A 25,512-nucleotide genomic window follows, 5' to 3' on the forward strand; every position below is an offset into this window, starting at 1 on the left:
CTGGTGATCCCTTCTTCTAACAGGCTCCCCAGGATTGGGAGAGTCAGTGGCAGTCTCCTTGGACCCGGTCATCAGATGACACTGAGCACTTACTATGTGGTGGACACCATGCTGGGTTTTAGAAGCAGATGAGTCAGAGGTGGTCTGTACTCCTGAGGAAAGCCAGGTCAGGGGGAGTAGGTGGCAGTGGAGGGGAAACAGGTGGTGAGAAATGGCAACAATAACACTAGATGCATCACGAGAGGTGGCACAGTAGTCATAAAAAATAAAGTCCAATAGGAGGCGAGAGGAGGGAGCCAGCGGTCCTCCCTCTACATGGCAAGGAAGGAGAAGGGAAGCTGGGTTGACAGAGCTCCATTAAGTAATTTTTAGAAGACAGGTTATAAATAAATATATAAATAAATAAAATTTCAATGTGGGTAGTGCTAAACTATGCAGAGTTAGGGAAAGGGGCATTTCTTGGCCAGGAGACCAGCCCAAGCAGAGGGAGGACTGCATGGGACGCGGATGGGCAGTAACCAGGAGTGCCAGGGACTGGAGTGGAGCTTCTCAGACGGTGGTCCTGCTTTAGAGTGGGACTCATCGGCTTAGGTGCCCGTGGGGCACCCAGCGCAGGCAGCAGAAGGCAAGCAGAGGTAGAGGTAGGCTCTAGACACTGGAACCAGAGTGTCCTGGCTCAGGCTGAGAGGGGCTGGGGCCAGAGCCAGATCTGCCCCTAGGGGCGCCCCCAGGGGAATACCCCTCAGCTGAGAACTGGGCCTCACTGCAGGTCCTCATCCACGAGCTCAGAACAACTCAGATGCCATCCTTAGCAGACCTCCTTAATTTCTTGCTCTGTAGCCCCCAGGGCACCCTACTCCTAGCCTGGGCACTAGGATCTGACTTCCTCAGGAGACTCAGCGCCCTACCCTCCAGATCTTCCTCTGCAAGTGTCTTTGGCTCTGTTCTCAATTTTCCCTTCTCCTACACTTCATCCTTAATATAGGTTTTTGGGCATGAGTCTTCTTCTGTTTATCTGTCCATCTGTCTCTCTGGCCCTCCTTCCTTGGGCTCCCCTTCTCTGCCCCCAGTGATTGTATTTGTTTCCCAGTGATTGGTGTCTCTCCCCTCTCCCCTCAGCTAGTCTGTGCCAGATTCCTGAGATACTGCAGTCTCTGTGCTGATTGTACAAGAATGGTTTCTTTTAATTCTCAAATGACCATATAAGGTGTGTCCTACTCTCACCCATGGAAACACACCAGGCACACTGTGGCCTCAGTGCCTTTGCACTGCCCCTGTTCCTTCTGCCTCCACAGCTGTTTGGCTCCTCCTGTGACTCCCTCCCTTGTCCCTTCAGGGTTCTCTTCAGATGTCCCCTTGTCATTATGATCTTACCTGACCATCCTATTTGAAATAGCTCCCCTGCCATATGCCTTCTCTTCTTTTTCTCTCTATTTTTGTCTGTAACACTTAAACCGTCTGATATGCTCTGTATTTTTACTTGTTTATTTGTAAACAGTTCCCTTCATTCTAATGGGGTAGGAGTGTTTGGTTTTTTTCCTGCTGTTCCCAGCAGATAGTAAGTACTATTCCCCACTTTTATCCCTACATAGTAAGTGTTCAGTTTTCCATTTATAAATGATGATCCTAAGGCTCACAGAGGCTAAGAAATTCACATAAAGTCTCAGGATGGTAGCAGATCCCAAATTGAACCTAGAATGTGACCCTAGATTTCCTCAAGGACAGTCTTAGGGTGGGGTTGGTGGAGGAGTCTGGTAATCGGGCCAACTGTCTAGTTGGAACACCTGGGCCTTTGGGGATAAGTGGGGGCCCTATAAGACACAGTGGCCAGCATGTGTCTGGGGAGGCCCAGGGGATCGGGGAGGCCCAGGGGACCGGGGGGTCCTCCTGTCTCCTCCCAACTGGCAGGAAAGGACCTGCTACTGGCAAACCCAGTTCACACTAGCAGTTTTGTGCTTGGGCAGTTTTGATTTCTAGCAGAATCTGTAGCCTGTGGAAAGAGCATCAGCTATAGAAACCTGGGCAAATCCTTTCTCCTGGGTCTGAGTTTCTTTTTTTCTTTCCTTCCCTGCCCCTTTTTGTGATACTGGGGATTGAATCTACGCAGGGGTGCTATATTACTGAGATACATCTCAGCCCCTGTCATTTTCAATTTTGACACAGTGTCTCATTAAATAACTGAGTTTGACCTTGAACTTGGAGTCCTCTTGCCTCAGCTTCTTGAATCTCTGGGATTACAGGTGTGCACTACCACACCCAGTTCTGTTTCTTCATCTGTAAAGGCAGAAGGGGAGTTTTACTGGATGACTTTTTGAGTACCTTTCACTTCTAAAAAACCAGGATTTTGTGATATATTGACTCCAGATCCAGCTTGCCATCAGAAGCTGCATGCAGGGGTCTCCTGGGGCACTTACACCTCAGCTCTGTCACCATTTTATTGAGCACCTACTCAGTGTGAAGCTCAGTTAATCCTGCAGTGGCACTAGGAGCTGGGTACTAGTTCTATCCCTGACTTACATGGAAGAAGCAGCCCAGAGGGCACGATTTGCCTGTTTGAGGGACAAGGCCAGGCTGAGGAACCCAGGTAATCTGACCCCGGGAGGCAGTGTCTAACCCAGGACTCTACCTCTCCTTTGTTCTCAGTCTGGCAGCACAAGGGCTGTTGGAAGGCCCCATGGCATGAGGTCCTGACCCCTTGCAGGCTGGTGGTGCAGCAGCCACCTCCTCTAGGACACCATTTGTCCTGGGCAGCCCCCCACACAAGAGAATGTGGGGAAAGAAAGCAGTATCCCTGCCCCCAGGGGAGACCTGGCCAAAAGCACCAGTTAGAAGCAAGTCAACTGCTTAGGAAATACTTGAGTTCAGGGAGTAGCTTAGGGGAGAAAAGAATAACATGGGTCCTGAAGGGGAACTGTAACCTTAGAGTAATACGGGGGACGGTCCTTCATGTAAAAACAAGAGCAAGCTGGGCGTGGTGGCGCACCCCTGTGATCCCAGCAGCTTGGGAAGCTGAGGATCACAGGTTCAAAGCCAGCCTCAGCAACTTAGTGAGGCCCTAAACCCTAAGCAACTTAATGAGACCCTGTTTCAAAATATAAAAAGGTCTGGGGATGTGGCTCAGTGGTTAAGCACCCTTGGGTTCAACCCCTGCTACCAAAAATAAAAAGGAGCTAAAGTGTGAGTGCAGATAGCAGGAGTAGGGGTTGCTCCCTGACCCAGAGGGCGCTGTGCCTACTGGGCTTGAAGGATTCCCACGCTTCTGCAGGAGCCTGAGGCAGCAGAGGGCAGTGGGCAAGGCTCCTTGGCCTTGTGGGCGAGGGAGCTGCAGTGGCCACACCATCCTCCCTCCATCTCTGTTCCCTGTGCTCCGCCCCTTGGCAGCTCTTCCTGAGCTTGTTTTTCCAAATCACTAATTAACCTACACTTGGACTCCCAGGTGGCTAACTTTCCCTCTGAGACAGAGGGCCCGTATCCTATGCTTCAGAACTGGGATGTGCTGTCCCCATGCGTTCTGTTTCTCAGGACAAGGAATAAAGCCATGACTCTGGATGCCCAACACTGCCAGGGCCACCAGCAGGTGCTTCCACCAGTGCATCTCTGATGGCATGCAGAGGCCATGGTCTGGAGCCATTTTCCTGGGTCCATCAGTCTGCATTGTCTTGGCAGCCCATTCATCAGGGGGAAAAAATGAGGCCAACAAAGACAGTTGAAATGTACCTTCCCAGGGAGAAGCAGACAGAAGACACTCCAGACAAAGTTAAAAAGTAGAGAAGGTATGTCTGCCCCACTCCCCTCTCCAGACTTCTCCTTTTATGCTGTTCCTGATCCAAGCTCAGTCGTAAATGAGGTACATCATAGCGTGTGATAGAGGATCTAAGTCCAAGGTACACATTCTCAAGGATGTGAAATAGCTAGCATGAGAGAGCTGACCCTGCTCAGTGAAGGTAGTGAGCTATCAAGGGAAGGTAGACTACAGTGAAACCGTTTACAGTTCACATCTGGTTTCTACCTCTTCTGGGCTGTGTAACATGAGACAAGTATGTAACCTCTCTGATCCTTAGTTCCTCTTGCATAAAATGGTTGACACCTGTCTCCCACATCACTGGGAGTATTGAAGGTGGCGACCCATACAGAACTCCTGACAGAATAGGGAGCAGATGAATGTCTATGTCCAAAGTTCCCTCAGACTTGCTCCTGCTCCAGACTCCCTCAGGGTGTGACTTCTTACCTCCTTTTCCTGGATTCCCCTGTGTTCTGCAGTGGTGTTTTTGTGGTCTTAAGAAAAGGGTGTACCCCTCCCACTTCCATTGCAAAGTTCCCAGATGAAAATCCCTCTGAGGCAGGTCTGCATCCTCCTTCAACAGTGAAGGCCATGGCAGGTGGAGATTGGGAGGGCAGGCATGGGCTTGTCAAATGGTCCTGGGGACACAGACCTCCTTCACCCACTGTGTAGGCTCAGCCCTCTGCTCAGAGAGGAAGCCCAGCTTCACACGCCAAGCAACACAGGCAGCGGCAGGGGCTGAAGACCAGACCCCAGCAACGGGCTCCTGACAATGCTAAATGGCATGGCATGAATAACAGATGACGGCTCCGTAATTGGTGTTATTACATGTGCATTTCATCTCCATTCATAATGATTGGACGCTTAAGCCCAACTGTTGCTCTGCTGAGTACTGCTGTCACCATTCTAGCGGAGATCCCAGCAGTTGTCAGGATCAGACACTGCCACCCTCATCCTGGGGGTACACTTCATGCTTCTTTGGAACTCAGTGTCCTAGAAAATGTCAGTTTGCGGGAAGGGGCGATTCTGGGTGGACCATTGTGTCTCCTGCCACAGTGCATGTTGTCTTCCTTCTGGGACTTCCTCCGTATCTGTGAAGTCACCTAGACGCCCTTGAGGCTGGAAAGAGGGGCTAAGACTATGGATTAAGATGCCTCATGGCTGAGGCTGTTGGCTCTGCTGGCAGGAGGCCTAGGGTCATTCCTTGGGGCCTCCCTTAAAGCAGTGGGCCTCAAACCTGCATGTGCATCAGGGTTCCTGGGAAGCTTTACTAAAACAGATTGCCAGGCCCTGGACCCCTGGCACTTCTTGCTCAGTAGGTTTGGGTGGGGCCTGCAATTTACATTTCTAACCAGTTCCCAGGGACCTCTTGCTTCTGGTCCAGGAGCTCACTTCTAGGACCACTGCCCTGGTTACTCTAGCTGCAGCCTCACCTGAGTGCTTGTGAAAAAGGCAGAATTGCAGGTTTGTTCTTAAGCTTCCTAAGGCAGAATCATATGGAGATGGGATTTGCAGCTCATCTGGATACCCATTACACTTTAAAGAGCCTTAAAGTGGACAGAGCTATCCTGGGCAGGGCCAAGCAGCTGCATTTCCATGACCTGCTGCTTCCATACAGCAGCCTCTGTCTGCTGGGCGCATTGACAGATGAGGAAGCTGAGACCCTCTGAGGACAGAATTCCAGCCCCTGACTCTGCCTGAATGCCCCCTCTCCTTTAGCACCCTGCCCAGCGCCCTGTGTGCCAACCCTCCACAAACAGGTTCCTATCCCCAGTGGGGCCACCCCATCCCTGCCTTGACAGCAGCTCCCGACTCTCCTCCCCTGCCCACAGGTGGTGGCCTTTGCCTCCCTCTTCTTCATCCTGGTCTCCATCACCACCTTCTGCCTGGAGACTCACGAGGCCTTCAACATCGACCGCAATGTGACGGAGATCCACCGGGTGGGGAACATCACCAGTGTGCGCTTCCGGCGGGAGGTGGAGACGGAGCCCATCCTCACCTACATTGAGGGCGTGTGTGTCCTGTGGTTCACACTGGAGTTCCTGGTGCGCATCGTGTGCTGCCCTGACACACTGGACTTCGTCAAAAACCTGCTGAACATCATTGACTTTGTGGCCATCCTGCCCTTCTACCTGGAGGTGGGATTGAGCGGCCTGTCATCTAAGGCAGCCCGCGACGTGCTGGGTTTCTTGCGCGTGGTGCGCTTCGTGCGCATCCTGAGGATCTTCAAGCTCACACGCCACTTCGTGGGGCTGCGCGTGCTGGGCCACACCCTCCGCGCCAGCACCAACGAGTTCCTGCTGCTCATCATCTTCCTGGCCCTTGGCGTGCTCATCTTTGCCACCATGATCTACTACGCAGAGCGCATTGGTGCCAGGCCCTCCGACCCACGGGGCAATGACCACACCGACTTCAAGAATATCCCCATCGGCTTCTGGTGGGCCGTGGTCACCATGACAACGCTGGGCTACGGGGACATGTACCCCAAGACGTGGTCCGGCATGCTGGTGGGGGCGCTCTGTGCGCTGGCTGGGGTGCTCACCATCGCCATGCCCGTGCCTGTCATTGTCAACAACTTCGGCATGTACTACTCCCTGGCTATGGCCAAGCAGAAGCTGCCCAAGAAGCGGAAGAAGCATGTGCCACGGCCACCCCAGCTTGAGTCACCCATTTACTGTAAGTCGGAGGAGACCTCGCCCAGGGACAGCACCTACAGTGATACCAGCCCCCCTGCCCGGGAAGAGGGTATGGTGGAGAGGAAACGGGCAGGTGAGTAGGGACTGGGAAGGAGGACCCTTCTTCTCCCCATGGCTGAGGCAGTCCCCCAGGTCCCCTTGGAATTTGGGTCTGTGATCTAATGTGAGTATAAGATGTGCCTTTATGAGGACAAAAGCATCGAAACCAGCTTCATCCTCTTGTTTTTCTGAGTTTCCTGAACATCAGGATCTGTGGAGTTAGTAGTCCACCTAGCATACACTGTGCTTGGATGTGTATGTTAGAAGCCCTGGTTTCTTATCCCTACTTGGCTGCTTTGCTGAGTGCCTTGAGGCCAGTGTCATACCCTCTCTGGGCATAGATTTCTCACCTATAAAATAGGAGAGATATATCAATATTCCAACCCCAAGACCCTGACGATTTCCAAATGAATGATAGACATTAGAGCACTTGGAGAAGCTAAAACTTCTCAAAGTTTTTACTAATGTCAGGAGCTGTCATTATTAGCCAGAGAGCAGACAGCTGTTCTTCCAAGGTGCATCAACACATGAATCACTTCTTTCCAACATTCAAGTCTGGTGTCTCTTGGCCTAATAAATGCGATAACGTAACAGCAGTGGGAGGCTGCCTTCTGTTCAGCATAAGCTAGATTGAGTCCCGGGCTCAGGGTTGAATATGGGATGGAAAGGGACTGAGGAGGGAGAGAACCAGACAGTACTGGGAAGGGGATAAAGGTGGAACAAACTGGTATCTGCTTTGTGGAAGGGGAAGGCCTGGGCCTCTGTGTTCTATCCTTCAAGGATTGAAAAGGCCAGCGCAACAAAGCTCACCTCCATCTGGGTCAGACCAGGATGGGAAAGCATCTCAATCTCCAGCAACATGGAGTTAGGCTGCCAGGACATTGGCACCTGATAGTCAGGGGGAGATGTGGGATGCCTAGTGTGGGGGGCTGTTGGATGCTGGGACCCCAGTGACTGATTGGGCCAGAGACTGAGTCAGCAGCTCCTGGCTACTGGGACAAAGTGAGATTCATCTTCCATGGAGGTACCTGAGTGGGGACAATCACCTGTGGCCTTTTGGCATGTGCCCATCACACATGCTGGGGCCGCTCACTCCCTTGAGTCATCATGGACTTGGGTCTTCCTTGATAGAAAACCCTGATAGAACAGTACCCCCAGGCTCCTCTCTTCCCCCACCAGCATGGTACCCCTTCCTGATCCCTGAATGTTAAGTCTCCCAGGGATGTTGGCTTTACTCCAAGGCCCATGCAGAACTCAGGGCCCATCCTCACATAAAATGCAGGTCCTGAGGGGGCTCCTCAGTTGCATGTCACCAAGACCCAGTCAGCCACGCCCTTAGCTGCCATGACACTCAGCCACATCAATGACTTCCTTGGCCAATGCCCAGGCCACGGTCTTCAGACCAAGTGGACCCCACTTCTCTGTATCCAAGGGCCCAACGCACCTGTGCTGCTCCCTGCCCAAGGCAAGGGCTTGGGACTAAAAACCTTAGCCACAGAACTGAACTGAAGTCTCTTCTGCACAGTGTCTTCCCAGACATGGGAGCCCTGCAGGTAGGGAGCTCCAGGTCCTTTGGGCACTTTCAGCATAGGTGCATGGTGGGCAAGAATAGCTGCCTTAGGTGGTGCAGGGAGAGAGCCATGAACACCACTGGGAGTGGTGGGCACCACTTGGGGGGCCTGCTGTAGGGCATCTGCTCTGCTTCACCCTGAGGGAGGACTTAAGGCTGAGGCTGGGAGAGAATCGTGCAGATCAAGCACAGCATCCGACTCTTAGCCTGCTTCCTGGCTCTGGGGACACTTCTTCCCAGTGATACTAGGCCCCTTCCTCTGGTCAAGGACATCCTGGACATCCTGTGTCCTGAATCTGAGACACAGGTGGCGCTGTGAAGACACAGGTTGCCCATGCAGCTGGGCACAGTGGCACATGCCTGTAATCCCAGGGACTCTGGAGGCTGAGGCAGGAGGACCTCAAGGTCAAAGCCAGCCTCAGCAACTCAGAGAGACCCCATCTCTAAATAGAATGTAAAAAGAACCAGGGATGTGGCTCAGTGGTCAAGTGCCCCTGGGTTCAATCCCTGGTACCCAAAAAAAGGCCCAGGCAGCTGCCGCAGCCCCTTCTGTCTGCTGCCTTCAGACTCTAAGCAGAATGGTGATGCCAACGCAGTGCTGTCGGATGAGGAAGGCACCGGCCTCACCCAGCCCCTGGCCTCTGCCCCCACGTCCGAGGAGCGCCGGGCCCTGCGACGCTCTGGCACACGGGACAGAAACAAGAAGGCAGCCGCCTGCTTCCTGCTCAGTGCTGGGGACTATGCCTGTGCCGATGGCAGTGTCCGGAAAGGTATGCCTCCCTGGGCTGGGCAGGTGGGGAGCCCCCGCAGAGCTGAGTCTCCCCAGCCCTCTCCACAGAGCTTGAGGTCCCCCACTCCTCAGAGCCTGTGGCCACCATCTCCAATGCCTTGGGTGTGCCCCTGCTTTTAGAATGGGGTATGCTGTCTCTGGATTAGAAAGGCCTCCAGCCTCCCAAAAGGGTCCACAGAGCCCTCCACTGCCAAAATACCCACAAGGACAAGCAGTGCTAGAGGGTTGAGGGGACACAGGCTCAGGAGCCTGGCCCCTTCATTTTTATCACCTTTTCTGCCTTGGAGTCCTGCCACTGCCTTCGGCCTAGCTCTAAGGGTCACTGCCAGCCTCTCCTTAGGCCTCCCTTGAACACAGCTAAGACTTCTCTGCTCAAGCAGTCCCCAGAGATGCCCTCAACCTTCCAGAGTCAGATTCCAGGTCTTCAGAGCCCTATTCCTCCTATATTTTACTGTAGGGCTGGGCAGCCCAGGTGGGCTGACCAAGATCTGCAAACCCCTGGAGGAGATGGTCCTTTCAAGGCAGAGCCAGAGGTGCTCAAAAGTGAGGTGGGCAGGGAGAGTGGGCCTGTGAGTATTCTGAAGGATTTGGAGAGTTCAGGGAGGTAGCCTATTCCTTGCTTGTCAGGGAAGGCGAATTCCATCACCAGGCCCCAGCCTAAGTCTATGGAACTAGGACTTCTGTCCTCAAAATGGGGGTAGAGATGATCAGGGATGGGCGAGGGCCAAAGGTGGCTGAGAACCAGGGGTCTTGAGACACTTCTCCTGCCCAGTTTCTGATCACTTTTTGTATTTCCTACCCCTGTGACCTGACCTCCCTGAAATCCTGCCTAGTTCCCAAACAGGCCTTGACTCCTCACACCCAAAACAAAACTCTTCCCAGATTACCTCGTCATTTCTTCACCAGTCAGACTTTTCACCTGCTACTTCTCACTATCCCCAAATCTCAGTCTGGGCTGGGTTGTGTGAGGTGGGGCAGGGGCTGATGCAAGGATGACCTGCAATGCCTCTGATCCTTAAGGATGTCCCCTGGCTGCCCTGACCAGGCAGGCTCCTAGGGCACCTTCCCTGGCCCTGAGAGGTCTGTCCAGCTTTGCTGCACATGTGTCTTGGTTGGTAGAAGCAGGAGCAGCAGTCTGATCTGGAAGGAGATAGTCCAAAGGTCCCAATTAAATGACTGCAGGTGAAGTGTGCGCAGACCTTGTACACCCCCGCTGTGCCCTCAGGCCTGGACACGCCCTTCTCTCCTGCCTCCTCCCTCAACCATGCAGTGGTTCCACTGCACCCTGGTTCATACCCACAGTCTTGCTCTGTCTCAAGCCTACTAAGCTGATGACCTAGAATGTGGGGGAGAGGGGACCCCCACTCCCATGGAGAACTTGAGCACACAATGCTGTGTGCCAGGCACCCCTGCTTCCCTCCCCGTGCTGTGAGGGGCTCAGTGCAAGCAGAGTGTGGAAGAGGCTGTGAGGGTGCAAGTCGGGAGGGCCCCTGCTCCTGGGAGCAGCTGAATCTATGAAAGGGGGTCACGTGCGCATCCACGCGGCTGGGGAGCCTGTGTCCCACCACCCTATCTCTCTGGGGTGCCGGTGGGGCCCTGCTGCTCTATTTTCAAGATGCCTCCACACTGCTTCTTGGCAACAAGCATGTAACTCAGCCAATTAGAGTGACCTTCGAGAGGGAACAGGTGGGTTGCTGGGATACAGGCCCTGCTAAGCAAGCATGAGTTAACATCTCCAGACTCCCAGTGTGCACTCAACAGCTTCCCCATGCTGTCCCATGTCACACCTTTCTGCACTCAGCTACATGTAGGACCAGGAGAGAATGGTTCCCCACTTTCTCCAGCCACCAGCACAGATCCCACATTAACCTGTAGCTGCCTGTGTGTCAACAGTATCAGCTCTGCCAGGCATAGTGGCACATGCCTGTAATCCCAGCAGTTTGGGAGACTGAGGCAGGGGAGTCACAAGTTCAAGACCAGCCTCAGCAACTTAGCAAGGTCCTAAGCAACTTAGTGAGACCCTGTTTCAAAATAAAATATTTAAAAAGGGCTGGGGATGTGGCTTAATGATTAAGTGCCCCTGGGCTCAATCCCTGGAATCAGGGAGAAAAAAAAAATTATCAGCTTCTTGGGAGGAAGGTAACAGGTGCTAACTGGGACCTTTTAGGTTGGGTGCTGGAAGCTGTAGGTCTTTGTGCAGCTGGGCTATCAAAGAGCTCTTGAGGAACTTACCTGGGGACAGGATAGGACAAAGGTCAGCTGGGTGTGGGGGCCCTGGAGTCTGTCCTCAGGAACCCAGGAGACCAAAAGACCAGAGAGTCAAGAAGTCTCTCCCAGGAGGGACAGACTCCTCCACTACAGGCCAGGGCCACCACTGGCCCTGCAGGGTCCCCTGGAGCATGGATTCCATGGACCTGCCCTGGTGAGGAGCCTCGTCCTCCTGACCCGTATGCCTTTTCTTCACCAAGGCTGTGAAAAGTCCCGGAGTCTAAACAACATAGCCGGAGCGGCTGGAACCAGTCTGGGGCTGTCTCCACTGGCATCGCGGTACAGCTCGCCCTACCCTCCGAGAAAGCTCCTGCTCTCCCACCCCTTCCACCCCCTCACCAGCCCCCCACCCGGCCACTCGGCCCCTTAGCTACACCCTTGGCCTTCCTTGCTTTGGGCAGGGGAACACATACCTGAGCAGGCACGTGTCCCTGTTCCTCCTGGGGCCTTAGGGAGCAATGGGAGGGAACTGCCATCAGGATGGAGATTCAGGTCCCTGATATCCCTTCATAGCACTCAGCTCCCCAGAATGTTCAGCTCTGGAGCCTGACAGCAAGGGGGAGGTTATTCCCAAAGCTCCTACCCTGCCCCCCGTATGGTCTCCTCTGAGCCATTGGAGTGGCATACCCAGGAACTGTGTCTCTGGGCCTTGCCTCTGCCTCAGTGTCCCATGGTTCAGAAGGTGGTACAAGGTGACCTGGGACCAGCCATCCTTGCCAGAGAGCTATGCCTACCTTAATATTTTTAATCACCACAAATGCATTTCCCGTTTCTTGTGGCCTTTAACCAGTACCCAAGCAGCCTGTCTTGTCTGTCTGCCTGTCCATCCCACACCAAGACCAGCAAGGAACAAGGCTGTCCTGTGGGTCATCTCTGCTGGCACCAGGGGAGTTTGACTCCTTGGAAGAGCGGTGCCCACAGGCAGTGCTGCCCTGGGAGAAGAGACCTGACATTTCTCCTCTGTCCTGGGATGCAGGTGGGGGTTCCTCTAATCGAAGCCCCAAGCTTGGCACGAGCCATGGGCCAGGTGCCTAGGTGCAGGGAAGCCTGTCCCCTGATTCAGCGGGTGACACCCAGTGGCAGTACCCGGCATCCCATCTGCGCCCCGTACTGCAGCATCTCTCTCCACACTGCTTCCTCTGCTTCCGCGACAGTTTTTCCTCCCTCTCCTGCTCTCTCAGATTCCCAGCACTGCCTGTGAGTCACCTGCCGCTCCCACCCAGCCTCTGCGCTCTGTATTCCTGCCAGAACCAGAGACTCATCTAATTTCTATAATTAAGTGTGTTCATTTACCTAACGAGCCTGGGAGCACAACAGGTTTGTGAGTCATTGGGTGAGCAGGGGTACACCTTGCACAGGGACAGCTGAGGGGAAGCAAGAGACAGAAGCCATCCCACCCGCACCTGCTCCTGCCACTCCCAGGGAGGCCCACACCTGCCAGCTCGGCCCTCCTCAGCCCAGGACCCAGGAACCAAGGCCTCAGCCGAGCCATTTCCTGTTTTACCTGATGGGAATTAGACCTGACAGCAGAGCCCTGCGCCTGGCAATTTTTAGAGTCAGATTATGCAACTTTGTAGAGGAGTGACTAAGGAAGGTCCATATCTGTTCCTCCAGGGTGGCAAAGATAGGCTTGGCAAGATAGCTTTTAGGGACCTGGCAGGAGGCTGAGAAATCTGGGGCCACCCCAAAATGTGACCTGGACAAAAAGATCTGATTATTTCCTGGGGTTCCATGTATAGTCAGAACCTGTGCCAGGAGCATCCCCATCTTAGTGCTTCCATTGGACTGAGCAGATGTGGGATGTCCCTTTCAGAAAGGTCCATTCAAGGTAGAGTGGAATACTCTAACTTTGCTATGGTCTGTGGGGCCTACCTGCCATTTGCTCTCAGAAAGAAGTGACCCAAAAGATTTGAAAAGAGAACATATAGGGGCATCCACGTGACCACCCTTCAGAAGGGGACAGGCCCCTTTAAGTGATGCAGACTTTAAGTGATGGGAAGCCTATGGAGCAGGATGGAGGTGCTGGTACCTCTCCCCCTCACAGCCAAATAGGAAAGTTCAGCCTCCTCATGACGGGTCCCGCCCTGCCCCGCAGAGCTCCTGGCATAGGGGTCGCGGGTGTGGTCTGACAGGAACATGGTGAGCTAGGTGTCCGGTTTAGTATGGGCACCACAGCTATTTTCTCCTCTGACTTGCTGTTCTGGTTCAGGGAACTGAGGCGGCTATTTCTGTGGCAGCCCTCAAGTTGTCAGGAGCCCAAGTTTCCACGGCACCCACCGCCTCCTCCCCTCGTTCCTCCTACGGGGATGGGCATGCTCACGGCACCCCTGTGGGGGGCACAGATGTCCCTGGGCGACATGATGCAGCAGTGCCAGGCTGGAGCCCCTAGTGCCTTGGGGGATGGGCTCTCACACTTCCCGCCTGGCTCCCTGGCCTGTTAGGGGAGAGAAGGGACCCAGCTGGCAGGAGAGCTCTGTGGGTGTCTGCCCCCAGCTACCTCTCGAGACCTCTGGGCCTTCCCAGGACCCTGGGAGAAGGAAGAGAGCAGTGTTTATAGCGCTCCCAAGTGCACCAGGCTCTCTCGCAGAAGGCTTCCTCCTGCACTGGCCTCAGGCCCACCTGAGACCTTGGGCTTCCCTCCTCAGGAGAAGACTCTCCCACCCAGAATCTGACAGTGTAATTTGAGTTTCCTTAGACTTGTACCCATTTCTTTTAATTTTAGAAACCTTTCCCACAACTGGGATTTGGCCCCTTCCTATAAGGCAGAGAACAGCATAGGCAGGAGCTCTTAGCCTCACCTTCCAGTCTGTACCATGATTACTGCTAACCCTAGAGGCAGCTTCTCAGCCCCAGGCTTCTGAGAGGAGTGGTTGTGAGGAGCCACCGTGGGCAGGTGACTGTTCAGCTTAAGCCAGGTCTGACAGGGCTGGCGGGGAGGAGGAGGGCCTGGGTTCTAGGAGGCACCCCTGGACCAGGGCTGCCCTTCACGGAGCATCTGAGAGAGAAGAGCCTCCTCTGAAACCCCTGATCCACCCCTGGTGGCTTATGTAGACAGATTTCAAAAGAAGATTCCCGGGAAGAGGCCTCTGAAGATGGAGAGCCCATGGAAGTCACTGAAGAAGCCACCTAAGACCAGTCTTTCTCCGGAACAGGCTGTTCTGTTCACTAGCACCCTCAGAAATCCCAGGCTGAGGGTGGGACCCCATTAAGGATTCTTCACAGCTTTGCCAGAACTCCCGCCTCACTCACACCATGCCCACCCATCCTAGACCTCTTGGAATCCTAGGCATTCCCACCAGTGCATCTTAGATCCAGTAGCCTAGGGAACCCAGAGGCTCTTAGGGAGGGGGACCCGTGGCTGGGTATTGGTGACTGGGTATTGTGACATGCACAAATTCGTGTCAGGAGTACAGGGGAAGACCACAGTCCTCTCTTTGCCCTTGGAAATGGGGCTCTGAAAGGCCTTAGGTTCTCTGATTTCCTCAAGGATTGTACTCAGAGGCCCAGAAACTAGTGGGCCAACAGGCCATGTGTAGGGAGGTAGTTGAGGCCCACAATCTTAAGGAATTGGAAACGGTGTCGCTCCAAAATGAGAACATCTTTTCCAGGAGAAGTAATGGAGGCCCTTCAGTGTGGCCTGGCAACCCAGGGTAGAAGCTGTGAAGTCTGGGTGCCAACTCTGATCCCTGCCCTGGACCACAGACCTAATATTGCAGGGCTGGTCTCAGCACCAGCCTGGAGGGGCTGAAACTCCCACCCACACTGTTGGCCCAATCCCCTAGCTGCTCTGCCAGTGCTATCACTAGGAGGCAGGGGAAGGGAAGACCTAGGCCTCAGAAATCCCAGGCTGAGGATGGGATGCCATTAAGGGCTCTCAGAGGGGTTGGCTCTCAAATGCTGTTTGCTGATCTTCCTTCCTGAGACGGCATGTTCATCCTCCCTGATCGCCACCTGAGGCTGCATGCCCTCCTTCTGCAGAGACTCGTCCTCCCATGTTGAGGACAGGAGCTGGGTGTGATGTGGCTCCATACTCTAGTGCCTTACCAGCTCCTTGGGACAATGGAATAGTCCAGGGTGGTGAGGGCAGTGCAGCTATTTGCAGGAAAGCTTAAGGGCTGGCGATAATTGGGTCCCATGAGCCACAGGCTATATCAGGAATCTTCCACACTGCCTTTCAGATAGGTTATAGAGTTATGGTCCTTGCACCACATTGCAGTTCTGAAGACCTGAGAGGCTAATAGTTTCTGGAGCTAGGTTACCGGAGCAGATGTGGATATGCACTGTAACCCCTTGTTCCAGAGGGACGATGAAGGACTCACTTTATTCCCTAACCCATCCCTGTGCTTTCTGGCCTCTTGGCCCTGGGTTCCCTATGCCTTCCAGCTCTGCTTCTGGCCTGCTCCTTAGCCCACAGCCTGTGGGTCAGCTGCTGGCTTCCTTCTAACATGTCACTCTTTGTTTCTCCCTTTCTTTTGCTGAACTCCTTGCCCTCAGAAGGCAATGTTGAACCGAAAGCGTGCGTCCCAGTGTCTCACACCTGTGCTCTTTAAACACAGAGACCTGCCAAGACGCCCTCTCGTCCAACTATGCCCAGGCTGAAGTCCTCACCCTCACTTAAAGCGGCACCAACGTGAGAGAGACAGGCAGACAGACAGAAAGCCAGAGGCTTAGGGAAACTCTGGAAACCAGGCACGAATCTTTCACTGGGGAAGACTCAGATATCCTTGTTGCACAGGACTGGTGGAAAATCTCCCATGTGACCCTCGGGGCCCAGAGCCATCTGGGTCTGATGTTCTGTTCTACTGTACATTGAAGAGATATATATGCACATATAGTATCTATATTCATACATACTATACTCTTGTGTGTAGTGCACGTGCTATTGGTGGTCTGTCTTCTTTGTAGGCTATGTCTCCCTGAGCCCTCTCCCCACCCCAAGTTTCCAGTCCCCTTCCCCTTCACAGATTCCTTGTTTTTTCTGACTGTTTGTGGGGAATGTCCCAGGAAAAGTGCACCTGGGAGCTGCCCATCCACCTGGGTGGTCCCAGGATACTCTCTGGGGGTGTTTGCTCTGTCAGCAGGTGGCCTGTTGAAGTCTGTAGAAGGCCAGACTGCCCCCCCAGGGTCACTGTTCCACTAACCCACTCCCACCCCAGATTGGGGTTCTACCTCCCACCCCACACCTTGGTTGTGGGGGGACTTCCAGGGGCTCCTCTGCAGCCTCTTCCGCTCCTTCTAACACCCCATGTGTCCTTGATGGAGGGGGGCATTTTGTCATTTTCATTTTGATTTATTTGTTCTGTCTCCTTCATCTGTTTGTTTTCAAAGATGCTGCTGGGCAGACGGGCAGGAAAGGGGTCTGTCTGCCCATCTGGCTCAGGGGTCTGAGAAGGGGATGCCTCGGGCAAGAGGAGACCAGTTGCAATACTGTACTTCCTGGCCGGTGGCCAGAGGATGCGTGCAATAGCAGAGGCCAGGTGACCCCTTCAGCCTTGGCCTCGGCCCTCCCCCCGTCCCTCCCCAGTGTTGGTCAGTCCTTTTCTCAAGCTGTCTCCTCATGTGCGTCTGAGGCACGCCTAGGCTGGGCCCTGCTGCCCTGTCTGCATGCCTTCATGCTGTGCTCGAACCTCAATAAAGACATCAGAGTGTCCTGCTGCTCCTCTGTGTGAGTGTCTGCCTCTTCTTTCTGACTCTGGGTCTGTGGGGTCTCCCTGGGCCCCATCCACTACACCTGAAGAATGCCATACACCTGAGCATACTCCTGCCCACCGGGGATCCTCAATGCAACCCAGCCCTGATGTTTTATAGCCAGAGGTAAAATCTCAGAGGAAAGAAATCTGCCTAAGGCCATATGAAGGGGACTAACCCTGGACTTGTGACTTCCAGGCAGTGTTCTGATCTCCCCTGCTGCCACCTGAACCCCCATCACATGGAAGAAATCTTTGTTTAGGCAGGTCCCCTCTGCTACTGCTTGTTTGTGCCAGGGCTGCCCCTCCCTGCCATTGCACCAGTTCTAAGTGGGCCAAGGCCCTAGGGATGCTACTCATTGAGATAACTGGATGGTTGATGGACTGAAGCCAACAAAGGATGGGTGACACTACCAGGGGCTGCCTAGGTGTAGGGAATGAGCAACCTGGACCTGGTTAGAATGGGGGGATGATAAGCGATGCTCAGACATGAGCCAGGACCCTCACTGCTGTCCTGCACACTCACATAGAGGCACACACACAGCAACTTCACAGGCTGTAACCCTTGGAGTCGCTGAGAGGTCCCACACTGAGTTTAATGCTTAGCAGTTGCCATTGTAGAATTAGTCATTATTGAACAAGGGATCTTATGGTTTGGTTTGGCACTGGGCTCTACAAATTATGTAGCTGGGTCTGGATGCTTGTTTTTTTGTTCATTCTATATGTCTTATTCCTTACTTTCACTAAAGGCATAAATGGAGTTATAGGGACCTCTGCTCAGTCTTGGTCTGCCACTTACTAGCTGGATAACTTGGAGGCAACTCCCCATACCTCAGTTTCCTTGTCTGCAGAATGGGGATAAGAAGAGCAGCTGTTTCAGAGGCAGTGTGAGAGCCCTGCCTGGTTGCCTGTGTCTGTGTGCAACATACAGAAGACGTACAATAGGTGTTAGCCCTCTTCTTGCCCTTTGCCTGCAGCTCTCAGGCATTTCTCTGTAGATTTCTGAAATCTCCATGTCCATCACACTAAGGAAGGACAAGAGCACACCCAGAGCTGGCCTCTGGGGCAATGCTGAACAGTGAGGTGAGGACCCCCGGGCTGAGGGGAGGGAAGAAGCAAGGAGAAGCCTGTTCCTGAAGTGTCAAGAGAAAATCAACTGGGAGCCTGGGCTGACAGAAGAGGCAGGGCGGTGGCAGGCAGCCAGTTGTCAATTTAAGATAAAATCTCTCCTCCAACAGTGGAGGGCAGATAGGGGCTGTGCCCCCCTCCCCTCAAAGAAAGCCATTTGCAGCCAGGCTTGCTCAGAGAAGCTTGGCCAGGCGATAATGGGATGGGATGCACTGCTGGCTCTGTAATGATATTACGCATCAGGGCCCACATCCAGAATGGCTGTTTTTTTGTTTTTGTAGATCAATGTGGAACCATTTCATGGTCAGAGACCAAGAACCCAGCAAGCAGCCCAGGGATACCATATGGCAGGGGGATCCTGAGAGGACCCAAGAGAATGCAGCCAGGGTGCATGGTGTCGCCCTCAGAGCCCTGGAGGAAGATAGGGGCAGAGTGCACAGGAGGGCAGAGCTGGGTGAGAGAAGCAGGAGGCCTGGCCTCACAGAGACAGTGGGCCTTGCTGTCAAGGAAGCCACTCTCAGGCAGCTGGGAGCTGGAGGTGAGCCCAGACTGGGGAACTGCTGAAGATAACAGGACACTGCGGTGATTGAGAGGGGCTTTTGGGTTTGGGCTCCCGCTCCATCGCTTCTAGTTGTAATGGCACTTAACCTGTCTGAACCTCCCCTCTCATCCTTATAATGGGAGCGACCGTGGGATCTACCTCATGAAACAAGCTGGTGCCTGCAGAGGCTTCAGCAGAGCCCCTAGCGCCTATTTGCTGCTTACAAATATGGGGGGTGGAGGTGCTACGGAGCAACTCAGTTTAATAACATGACCATTTTGTTTTGATGCCCTCACTTTTCAAAATAGGTGCTAGGAATTAGCCTTGTTCCAGTGAAGCCCTTATCTCCATGCAAAAGGGTAAGCCTAGGGATAATTCCAAACGGCCGCTATTTATTGAGTGCATGGCAATACATTTAATGCTCATAAAAATGCATTCCAAGATTGGTGTTATCATTATCTTTGTTCCACAGAGGAGAAAGCTGCAGGTCAAAGACACTTAGCCTGAAAGTGACAAAGCTGGGGTCCCGAGCCATGAAGCTTGACTCTATTGGCCCAATGTCTAGCCCCTGGGTCTAAACCAAATGGGGCTTGGGAGGCATAGCCCCTGCTGTGGAAATTTGTGCTGTTAAATTTTTCTTTTCCTTAATCTTGGTTGATTATTACAGTAAAAGCATTGTTTCCCCTTGTATAGATAAGAAAACTAGAACTTGGGGAAGTGAGTGATTTAGCTCATTCTTCCTTTTATGTGTGTATACCACATGATACACACCTATGCCCACAAAGGGGCAAGGGATGCCTTCTCAGACTTCATTAACTAGCCAGTGGTAACCTCCAGCTCAGAGAATGGTCCCTTCCCTGTGCAATACCCTGGAGTTTTATTCCCTGGCACACAGAAGAGGTGGGAGAGTCTGGTCTGGAAACCAAGTTACATGAGGAACATCTAACTTGGAGAAGACTCAGTGGCAACCCGATCGCTACCTTCAGGTACTTGAAGGACGCTGAGGGGAAGGGGGTTCCAATGATACCTGGAAATGTTAGGAAGGCATTTTTGTTGTTTTGTTTGCTAGTAGAAATTTAATACAAGGTGTTGGAAAGCATCTTGTAATCAGTAGGGAAGCCTCCATCCATCTCCTCCTTCTGGAGCTGGCACCATGAACATCTGGTATGGGTCCTCCAGGCCTTTCCAAAAAGAGACTCTTTCTAGAAAACTCACCAAGGAGGACTGGACCACCTTGGAGCTGAGGGAAGCTCCAGTCCCTGGACATATTTAGAGAGACACTGGACAGTAACGTGCTGTGCCAGGGGTGCACAGGAAGAACAACTGCTCGGTGTGGAAGGTGGTTAGAAGACCTCCTCCATTTGGAAGACTGACTCACCTGGGGCTGTGCAGCTAATTCTGTCCAGAACCCAGGGCTTCTGAGCAGGGCTCAGATCAGCTCCTTTCCCAGTGTGATTTCCTTTCGATTCCTTAACTCCAGAGAATTCCCAGCAAGGCTGGCTCTGCTCCCCCACCCATCATGGATATAGGGCAGGGCAAAGGAATATCTGGCTCATCTTGCCTGCAGTGGCTGGGTGGACACCTGGGCTTGGGCTGTGATTTGACCTAGCCTCCTCCCCCTGCTCTCACTCCCTGCTCTAGGAGGCATGGTTGTAGTGAGTGCTTCCCTTCAGTTAGGGGTTCCTAGCCTTTGTGTGTGCACCCTGGTACCCAGGACAGGTGTCACACAAGCTGGCTCAGTCCCCTGGGGCTAGAGTCACCATGCCCAGGCCAGGACAGCAACCTCACTACAGAAGGCTGCCAGGGGACTCCAGGGCCCTGGCTGTCTCCTGGGCGACCTTAGTTGTACCCCAACCCCAAGGGGCCTTAGAAGGATAGTGGTTAATAAGCATATGCCAGGACTGCTCTGTGCTGGTCTCCAGGAAAGGTGGGGTACAGCTTTTAGCTGAATCAGGGTCCCTACTTCCTAAACCAGCAATCCCTGGTTGTTGGTCAGAGGTGGGGGTGCCCCCTTTCTCTCTCCACATGCTTTCCTAGTTGACCTCATCTACTCCTGTGGCCTTCAACATTTCTAGGCACTGGTAACATCCACATTTCTGGTTCCAGCCCAGGAATCAGAAATCCCCTCTCAAGGCTGCTTGGTTGCACATTCATTCAGCAGGCACCCCCGGAGCCCTCCTCCATTATGGGAGCAGCTTTACTTCCTGGGTGTATAGCACTGGTCCGAATAGGCCAGTCCTTTCCCCTCATGCTATCCATGTCCACTAACTGCCTGCTCCACTCAGACACAGTGTTGTCACTGCTTCCCTGACACAGACTTTGATTTCATGCCTCTGCCTCCCTTCTCTGTGTTCTCCCTACCACCCTGCAGGGGGCTGAGCCTGAAACTGACGGGCAGGTGTCATTCTTAACCCCAGCCTCTCATTCTCTGCTTCACTCACTCAGTTATCACTCACGAAATCTTTATTGAAGGGTGGTACTGGAGTGTGGTTCAGTGGTACAGCTCTTAACTGAGTTGCACAGGCCCTGGGTTCAATCCCCAGCACCACCAAAAAAAAAAAAAAGCCTGTCCCGTTCTGGGGAAACAATAGTGTTAAGATCGACAGGATCCTTGCCCTCATGGAGTTTACATTCTAGTCGGGGGAGAGGTCGGAAGGCAGAATACAAAAATAATATACAATAATACCTTTTACCCCACATTCCATCCCATTATAAGTTCTATCTTTCTGGTTCTGAAATGCATGTCAAATATTCTCCATTTCTGACTCTTCAGTCATGAGCACCGTTGCTCATGGCCTCCTTCCTGGACTGCCTGGAGTTCGGCAGGAGGCTCCTCCCCAGTCTCCCTGGGTCCCCTCTGCCCTTCCACCACCCAGTCTCCACCCAGAAGCCCGAGAGCTTCTCAAAATGGAACCAGGATCATGTTACACTGCTTAAAACCCTCAGTGGCTGGATTCCCACTGCATTTCGAATAAAATCCCAACTCCTCAGGGGGCCCTCAAGGCCCTGCTGCTGCTCAGGCCACTTCCTGCCTCTGCAGACTCATTTGTCCCTCTCTGCTCTCAGCCCTTGGGAGCCAGCAGCTCCCTTCCCCTGGGCTTCTCATGCCTGCCAGTCTCTTCCTCACAGTGTTTTCACAGTGCTGTCCCCGCCCTCCCCGCCCCCAGACCCTTGTCTTAGTAACTGGGTCCTCTCCCTTCTGGCCTGGGTTCCCCTTACCACCTCCAGACCCTCCTCCTGTGTTGTTTATCACTGCAGTCACCTGGTTTTCTCCAGGTGCTTGTCACTCTGTAACTATATGTTTATTTATTGCCTGCCTTCCAGTGGGTTGCTAGGGCCTAGCACAGTGCTGGGGACTCAGTCCATGTTTTATGAATGAGCGCATGTGCAGGAGATGGACCTGCCCGAGAGCTGGCTTGTGCGCCTCACTTCTAGGGCATTCTTGGGAGTCCCTGGGGAACAATGTGAAAGCTCTTCTCTACATTATGCATTTCCTGCTTGAGAAACTGTTGGAATAATGAGGAGGGTTGGGAGAGGATAGCAGGGGAGGGGAGGGAAGGGAAGGGGACGGGGTGTCCCATACCCATGGCTCCTCCTCTCTTCTCTTCAGAACTTACCATTTTCCACCTGGTCCTTTTTGGTTTTGATCAAATCCTGCCCCCCTGCACTGCCAGCTAGGCAAGGTGGATGCTCAGCAAAATGTTAAGGCGAATGAAGAGATGATGAGAAAGGAAGAAATGAGTAAGAAGGAAGAGAAGAAGAGAAAGGGGAGGGCATGGTGAAGGAGATGATACAGACAGGAGAGGAGGGCGGAAGCGAGGCTGAGGAGTATGGAAAAGGCAGAACCTTGAGCACGTTGCCTGGCCCATCATCCCGCTAGACCCAGCATCCCTTCCATTCTTTCTTGACCTGGGAGACTCCTGGGCCTGCTCAGGCCTCAGGGTTGGACAGCAGGGTCTTCCTGAACTCTGGCTCACAGACCCAGGGGCACGACTGGCCCCATGGAGACCTGTGAGGGACTAGAGACCAGGATTCCTCAACCCAAGGCTCAGCTCCATTCCCGATATCCCAGAGACTCTCCTTAGCCCCTCTCCCTCCACCCCTCAGCCCAGTGAACTTCACATTCCTACTCAGTCTGATCTGCAAACAGACTTCCCTCCTTGCCCAGAGGCAGGCTTGGAGAGAGAGCTTCTCCTCTCCTTTTGGTGGCCCAGTCCTGGCCAACTGCCCCGGGGGGAAGACCAAGGTGAACCCAGGAGGCTAGGAGCCCCGGAGGAGCTGTTCCAGAGCCGTTGTTGCTGCGGTGGCCCTCCCTGGTGAGGCGCCTCCCCAGTTACCATGGAGAAGGGAGCCACAAGTGCCACCATCTCTGAGGCTACCTCCACAGGGACACAGCTCCTGGGATCCTTCATCCTTCCTAGCACACTGGCGGCTCAGCCTGGGGAGGGGGGGTGGTCTGTGCCATCCTCAGGATACAGAGTGGCCACAGTCCCTGCTCCTGATATCTAGCCAAGGCAGAAGGGCCCCCTGTTCCTCCCCTGAGGGGACAATACTGTTTGTACTCCAGGCAAATCGATTAGGGACCTCATTTCTCTTAGGACCCTGTTAAAGGTGGCAACAAGCTCCCAGGGAACCTGGGGCAAGATGGGGAGAGGTATGGGGAGATATGAGGCACCAGTGTTATCATTCCACCTCCGGGCCTCAGGGCTGGATTCTGATAAACTGGATTTCCCTCGGTAGGACTGAAACGTTGATCTCTCATACTCTTCATCTGTTCTTGAATTCATCCCCACCCCATGCAGGGACTCTCATTAATTACCATGCTCCTGCTGCCCCACCTCCAGCATATTCACACATTTCCAGAGGTCTTCACTCTCTTCATCTAAGATATGCACAAGAAAGTATCTCATGCCAGTCATTAGCACACTAGTATGAATTAGTATGTATTTCACAGAACATAGGATTGTAAGACGGCAAGAACTTATGGAGTAAGAGCCTTGTTCTCTGTTACAGGAAATCCTAGCACCAGAAAGCTCTAAGCAATGTTTTGTTTTGTTTTGTTTTTATGTCTTTCTATTTTTTTTTTTTTTTTTCTTTTTCTGTGTGTTAGGGGTGGACATCAAGGATTGAACCCAGGGGTGAACCACTGAGCTAAATCCACAGTCTTTTTTTTTATTATATTATTATTATTAATTATTATTATTGGTACCAGGAACTGAACCCAAGTGCTGCTTAACCACTGAAACACATTCCCAGTCCTTTTAAAAATATTTTATCTACAGACAGGGTCTCACTGAGTTGCTTAGGGCCTTGCTAAATTGTGGAAGCTGGCTTTGAAATCATGACTCTCCAGACTTAGCCTCCCGAGCCACTGGGATTATAGGCATGTACCAATGTACCCAGCTATTATTTTATTTTGAGACAGGGCTGACCTGGAACCTGTGCTCCTCCTGCCTCAGCCTCCCAAGTAGCTGGGATTACAGGCATGTACCACTGTGTCCTGTATTTGTTTGTTTTGAATCCAGGGGAGAAGAAAGCAGGAGTTCCTTTGTGTGGGTCAATTTAGAAGCTAAGACTTTACAAGAAATTCTGATCTGGCTCTGATTAACCAAAATGAAAACAGAGCACAAAGGGGAAATCAGAATTGATATGCAATTGGAGTTGCCTGTGTCCAGGTCACCCCTCTCCTGTTGCCCACCTCCTCCATTCCAGTATTGCTCCATCTGTCTGTCAAACTCTCACTCATCCCTCAAGGCCCACTCAGCTGTCTTCTCTGGGAATCCTTCCTGGGCTCTCCTGGGCAGAAGTCCTCTGTCCTTCCTTTGTGCACACACACAACTTACCCCTGGCACTGATACCCAGTTGCTCATTTGCTCATCTGCAGATGCTTCCATTATTAGTGCCAGTCCCAGTTCAGTGCTCAGGAGCTCAGCGGTGAACAAAGGAAGGAAGGATTGAATGAATAAATGGTAAATGGGATAGCTGCCCACTGTTGACTTCTGTCAATTTCTGTCCATCACATCTGTCACTTAGGTCCATGTCCGGGTGTCAGAATTTGCCCAGAGCAATTCCCTGGGATGCTGTCCTCCTACCACCTCCCATCAGTGCTCCCCACCCTGAGTGCTCCCATTCATAGCTCCCCCTCTGCCCCACCCATGGTCCCAGCTCTCCAGGCTCCATGGAGTTGGGACACTCCTTCCTGGTGTTAATGGCTGCAGATTTGCATAGAGTCCACTGGAACAGCCAGGGGCTCACACCCTGTGCCCTTTCCGTCTCCATGTTCTTCTTTCTCAGCCTTTATTGCAAGTGTTCTTCTGGAGCCTCATGCTCTCCCCAACTCTCAGAGGGCTAGTCAGGTGCTCTCATTGTGCTCTTGGACAAAATTCCTGCTGCAGAAGTGGGTCATAGAAAGAGGCTGAGGGAGGAAGGAAGGAGGGAGGGAAGGAAGGAAGGAAGGAAGGAAGAAAGGAAGAAAAGAATGAACAAAGGAAGGAAAGAACGAAGGAAGGAAAGAATGAAGGAAGGAAGGGAAGGAAGGAAGGAAGGAAGGAAGGAAGGAAGGAAGGAAGGAAGGAAGGAAGGAAGGAAGGAAGGGAAGGAAGGAAGGAAAGAAGGAAGGAAGGAAGGAGGGTAGTATTTCTACAGGGGTCTAAGCCAGTTCCATGACATTGCCAGGTTCCAGGATCTACTTCTGTGAGATGGGATGGAAGCCCACCACCACCTCACCCAAGAATGTTATGAAGATTAGGTGAGAAAGTGATGAGTGGGTCCTGTGGAGCCTCTAGGTACCCCCTAAGGTGAAGGATTATTGGTCTTTCAGCCTGCTCCCAGCAATGTGGGCATTTCTGCAGAGTTGGGAAACAGGTGCCTCTGGAAGTCACAGTAGCTAATTTTGAGTGCCGACACAGGAGAAGCATTGTTTTAAGCCCTCTGTGCAGATTAATCCTCTGAACAAGCCTAGGAGGTAAAGACTTTTTTTTTATTACTCACATTTTCTAGATGAGGAAAGCAA

At 52.9% G+C, this 25,512-nt stretch overlaps 1 protein-coding gene across 8 annotated transcripts in view; it reads left to right on the forward strand.

Moving 5' to 3' along the window:
• The window catches only part of KCNC4 (potassium voltage-gated channel subfamily C member 4), a 98,764-nt gene that overhangs the window by 6,749 nt on the left and 66,503 nt on the right, over window positions 1-25,512 (forward strand). Inside the window, exons 2-6 of one of the 8 annotated variants that reach the window (XM_079112065.1) lie at window positions 5,614-6,550; window positions 8,653-8,856; window positions 18,241-18,497; window positions 18,809-18,859; window positions 18,973-19,017. In XM_079112065.1, the coding sequence (XP_078968191.1) occupies window positions 5,614-6,550; window positions 8,653-8,856; window positions 18,241-18,497; window positions 18,809-18,859; window positions 18,973-19,002 (1,479 nt within the window). In that variant the 3' untranslated portion in view covers window positions 19,003-19,017. Of the gene's footprint in view, window positions 1-5,613; window positions 6,551-8,652; window positions 8,857-11,344; window positions 16,834-18,240; window positions 18,498-18,808; window positions 19,027-25,512 lie in introns of those variants that run through there. The other 7 variants (XM_079112063.1, XM_079112066.1, XM_079112062.1 and 4 more) reach the window with 7 other exon arrangements.

This window comes from Sciurus vulgaris (assembly GCF_902686455.1).
Source record: "Sciurus vulgaris genome assembly, chromosome: 1".
NCBI classification, from domain to species: domain Eukaryota; kingdom Metazoa; phylum Chordata; class Mammalia; order Rodentia; family Sciuridae; genus Sciurus; species Sciurus vulgaris.